A 5,266-nucleotide genomic window follows, 5' to 3' on the forward strand; every position below is an offset into this window, starting at 1 on the left:
TTGAGTGGAGGGAGAATAGATACTAATGCCACAAAGTGTAACAGCTGCTAATGCGTCATACCATGACTTACCGTACGCATTTCATCGCATCAAAACGTTTCACCTCGTACTACTACTACCACTAATTTGCTACCTCAGCCGTGTGCAAGTGAAGGAGGGTACCTTCCTCCATTAATCTTCTGCCATTTGTGAATGTACTTTGGCGCTTGTCAACCGTATCACACTACACCCAGTCATCTGTTCAGTTTATCCCGTGCAGGGTGAGGCCAACTCAACGGGACACCCGGGGAGGAATCCAAATTTATCATTTGTTGGTATGTGTTTCTGAACGATAAAACAAAAAAGAAGTTCAGACGGTACACCTACGAAGGAGAGTAAATATTCCCCAAGTACAGCCGACAGAAACAATGATCGCGACAATGAGTTCCTATTAAAGTTGTAACTAACATTCCTACTGCCACCCACAACAACTTGGAGGTCGAAGTGAACGCTTGCAGACACTACAGACACCTCACCCTACGGATGGAGGTGAAGTGGCAAAGCACGCAAGATGACCCACACCACCTCACCCGCAGCATACACGAGTCCTGCCCAACTGACAGGCAAACCGCATATTCCAAAATGCAACATCACAGCTTGGTTTGTACACCTTGCAACACACTCGCGCTTTTTCGTTAGTAAAGTCGTAGGCATATTTCCCCTTCTTTGAAGCTACATTCCTTTAATGTGCTATTGAGTATCCCACCTAGTACAATTGGGTGCCATGCAGCGTCAACTGCCCCCTTTCATCCATAACAGCTTCGCGGCTTGTACTGCAAAAGCCGCGCTCATCTACTAATTCTGTCAGCAGCCCAGCATTGTTGTAATAACCTGCGGAGATATGTGGGCCCTTCAGCTTCAAATTCCCCCGAGTGTTGGCCGCAAGAATCCTCGCATCGGCCGTTCCACGATCACCAACCACTTTTGCTTCCACATGCGGAACCATCTCCCACCGAGCGCGCTTTAAAGAACGCCACATGACCATGTATGCACTCTCCAGCGGCCCCCGGAAGACAAAAACATCTTCAAGACCAAGCTCCTTTGCTAATTTCTGCAAATACTCATCGCCCACAGTGGGCTCACTCGCGTCCTCAAAAAGTACCACCCACTTGAGGTGTTCATATTGATCTGCATCAAAGTTACCCGCGTGACGAAGCAGGAGGTCAAAGTCTGACTTCTTACCCAACATACCCACTACCTCCTCTACACAGAGTTTCTCTATGCCGTTGATAGCGTGGTCGTCTGTAAACATGTCACTGTGGATGTGCACAAGAACAGCTCCAGTCGTAAGTGCGGCATACGGTGCAACAATGGCGCCTACAGGGTCCACGTGGTGGTTAGGCATTACACCAAAGCGCGACTCCGCCTTCAGGCCCATGAGATTACCAAACAGGAACCCAGCATTAATGCAGTTACGGTGAGAATAGGTGATGTGCAACTTGTCCTCTAGTGCCGGGTGCGGGTCCTCCAGGGCGAGGATGGGGTCATCGGGATGCAGGAGGGCAGAGAGACGACGCAACCGCTGCTCATAGTAAGAAAAGGGGCCCCACACGAGCATCTTACGCATTGGCGTCACTCCCAGTAAGTTCATGTTGTGATCTGTTATGACCACCTTCTTAAGGAAGAAGAACTCCTGAGAGTGCACCCACTGAAACCGTTGCCCTGGATACGATAGTCCTAGCTCAGGTATGACATTGTAAATCATATCCCAGAAGTGCATGTTACGCTCCACCAGCACACCCTGCTTAACCTCCGGTACGACGATCCATTCACGAGCGATGAGGTGGTGTGGTTGAAATTCATTAAGATAAAACCGAAGTTTGTCAGCGCTTATATTGTGATGGGGCACAACAGCAAGAAGAGCCCCAATCTTGGCGCATGCCAATTGAAGCACAAACGTCTCGCAGTTGCACGGTTGTATCGCCAGCACCCTCTGTCCAGGGCGCAAGCCTGTTTGAAGAAGACCATGCGCCAGCGCTTCACTATTCTTTCGTATGTCAGCAAATGCCCACCGTACTGCCTGGTGCTCAATACGCAAGAAATCCTTGTAGTACATCTTGCGTGACTGAATGTTGACGTAATAACCAACCAGCTGATCGAGGACTGGCGTATCTACGGACCCGCTCGCCACTGAGTAATCCTTTCCTTCATTACTGCTTTTGGGAATCACTGGAGCAGACACAGCTGCAGGAGACGACGACAACAGAGCCGTAGAGTTCATGAATGGCCTCACAACATTTTTCCGAAAAGCGACACACCCGGCGAGGCGACGGAGCATTTATGCAAGTTGCTTCCTAAGGCACAGGTAACGAATCCCTTTTGCTGCAACACGCACTACTACAAAGCAAATGGGGCCTCTTCTTCTCCGCTTTCAAACGTCAACACTCCGCTGGAGAGGGAGAAGGAAAGCAGGGTTGGTTAAACGGGAAGGGGGAGAGTTGAAATATATGATGGGGCGAACAGTGGAATCCAGTACCACCAGTGTTAGGCATAAAACAGAAGTTATGTATGTGCTTGTGGGAAAATACAACACTAATGTGTTCAGGGTGAAGGAAGGCAAAGGAAAGATAAATCGAATACGAAAAGCTTTTCATTCTGCAAAGCTGAGCGCGGATCTTTCACCCTTGAGAAGGTCTCACTTTTCGCCAGTACGAATGAGATTAATCAGCGACTGCATGTTACTTGCCTTTACGCATTCACGGCACTCGGCTACAAGTTGTGTTCTCGCCCTGCCGATACGTAGCTTACCCGCCTTCGCGATAAACCCATTGAGACGCTTCAAAGCGCTTTTCAATTCTTTAAAATTGTTGGACAGCTTCAAGTTTTCATCAATAAGTTCCTTGTCAAGTTCATACAGTTGGGAGTAGTGGCGACGCATGCTAACAATGTCCGATATCAGCCTCGAATCTTCAGCCCTCACAAGCAACGGTTTTATGTTTGTTGCAGCTTCCGCTATGTCATCACTCAGTTTCTGCCGCACCTTATCAAGATCTATAACACGTTCAACCGTCTCCTGCAGTTGCTGGAAGTCCTCCGGAAAATCACAACGGGACGTTGCCTCAGTAACACATGTCGTAGCAAAACTTTCGACAAGGATGCTGCATATATCCATGGAGTTACCACATATCTGCAACTCACATCTACTGAGAATTCCCCGAATCACCAATCCGGAGCGGTCCTGCAGATCCACAAAAGGAACAGAAAAATCGCTCGCAGTATCCGGAATACGATCCAACGGTACGTCAAACGTTTTTTGAAGCCACAGCGACACGCTACCGAAGTCAAAATCCTTTGATAGCTGCAAAGTAACGCTTCCTGTGGGTTCTGAGAAGGATCCCCTACACCACTCATTTGGCCACAACCTGCACATGACAAACTTCGGGACTACAACATCGACTTCATGTACTTGGTAATTAACTGCGTTGGTAGAACCAACCATAACGGATGCCTTAAGTGTCACTTCCGGGCCCCGTGGAACATCAAGTCCGCAAACGAGTGTAGGCAGTGGATCCTGTGACATAAAGAGAATGTGCCCCTTTTCCGGAAACATAGCCTCACTACTGAGGATACAAGCGTAAATTATGGTATCTTGTTGACCGTTGATTACACTGAAAACCACATCAAGCTTCCCGGTTTGCGAGTTTGGCTGTAATTTGCAATCCACACCGGTTCCAACCTTCGGTAAAGTCACATCCGTCCTACCACTCTTCTGCCTCACTAGCTGCTCCTTCACATTTGCTAACTCCTTCTCGAGCGCTTGCTTCTCCCTCATCAACATATCAAGCTTAAGCGCCCCTTCCCGCTGCGCAACCATCGCTTCGTGCCTTCCCATCGTACCAGTCAGTTGTAAGCCACACACCGTTCCATCAACCGTACATATGATCGGCAACGGTTGCCCGTTCTGGCGGTAGTCGTCTACCAGAACAGAACTTATTGGTGCGTCAAATGTTTCCTTACAAAGAACAGTCCCCTCGTTTCCGTCTCCGCTGCGCACCTCTACCCTTCCATTGTTCCAACCGATGATGAGCTCCGGCACGCCATCCATATCCACATCACAAAAAGCAGCAGATACCGGTCGCTGATTATCCTTCAATCGGTATAAACGTTCACATCTGTCGTATATGCCAACGGTACCACTATTTGAAAGATACGCAAACCGGCCCGGTACACCACTGTACACCAAACTGTGCACACGGTCTGCAAGACCAACACTTGTGATCGGCTCCTCACCGTCAAACACGCGTAGTTCAAAATCCTCTGATGCCGCAACTAACGCCGGTGAGCCATTCAGCGTTGATGTTGAAGCGCACACGCCCGCGTCTGGCCAGGGCATAAGCATTAACGCGGTCACTCTGTCACCCGTTATGGTGGAAAACACCTCCTCTCCACTTGAGTTGAAGCCGCTGATTGCGCAGTCCCCACCCACAATTGCCAGTGGAGCGGGTCCGCTCTTTGCTGTTGGGCCCACAACACCACCCACTACCGCACTCACGCCATCTTCCACCTGTTTATAATAATATTCGCAGTTGCGCTCTACGTCATATGCTAACAAAGAGTTCGCTTCACCAAGAAACAGTGCATCAACGCCTTCATTCTCATATCTCCCACCTATTGGTCCAGTTGCCAATGCAGTTAGTGCCTTACCAAAGTTAAAAGTCCGAAGCGGAGCTACCGAAGCATCCTCACGGTGAGCCGCTAGGGGGTTGCTTGTGTCATGCGTATGAACAATAACCTGACGGGTATTCGTCGCACACACAAGTGATGGCGTTTTCCCGTCGAAGCGCCCAATCGCAGCCAAACCTTCATTGAGTGATGCGTTGAGGCTTAACTGAAAGGCAGTCCGCATGGAGTAGCAGTTTGTCTGAAGACTCATGATGATGAGCCGCGGTTATGGCTACCAATCAACTAATCAATGGAATGAATGAAGAAAAAATTAATATATGTTCACGCTACCAGTATTTAAGTACCTGTGTTAAGTGGTTGTATACCTATTTCACAATAATGCAACCTCACCTCAAATGTTTGAAAGAACCGGTGACTAAAGGGGGAAAAAAAGAAACTAACCTAAGCGCGCCACCTTTCTTCTTTAACTTCTCTTTTTCTTCACCTCCCTCACTGAAGTGGAAGTGGCTCTGTTTTGTAACAAAAATAATACGCAAAACACAACACACTAATAAGAAGATGACACACACATCACCGCGAATAAATAAATAGAGGTTTTTTTTTT

The 5,266-nt window shown here is 48.4% G+C and overlaps 2 protein-coding genes across 2 annotated transcripts; both read right to left on the minus strand.

Moving 5' to 3' along the window:
- Positions 1-745: 745 nt before the first annotated feature.
- Positions 746-2,317, minus strand: TEOVI_000073400 (AMP-binding enzyme, putative; the record flags this gene model as incomplete). The annotated part of the gene is made up of 1 exon (XM_067224093.1): positions 746-2,317. The coding sequence occupies one exon, from the start codon at positions 2,315-2,317 to the stop codon at positions 746-748; it is 1,572 nt and encodes a 523-aa protein (XP_067080194.1).
- Positions 2,318-2,674: 357 nt separating this feature from the next.
- On the minus strand, positions 2,675-4,912 carry TEOVI_000073500 (intergrin alpha chain protein, putative; the record flags this gene model as incomplete). The annotated part of the gene is made up of 1 exon (XM_067224094.1): positions 2,675-4,912. One exon carries the CDS (start codon positions 4,910-4,912, stop codon positions 2,675-2,677), a length of 2,238 nt encoding a protein of 745 aa, XP_067080195.1.
- Between the last annotated feature and the right edge of the window lie 354 nt (positions 4,913-5,266).

Source organism: Trypanosoma equiperdum (assembly GCF_001457755.1).
Source record: "Trypanosoma equiperdum strain OVI genome assembly, contig: ctg_226, whole genome shotgun sequence".
In the NCBI taxonomy this organism is placed as follows: Eukaryota; Euglenozoa; class Kinetoplastea; order Trypanosomatida; family Trypanosomatidae; genus Trypanosoma; species Trypanosoma equiperdum.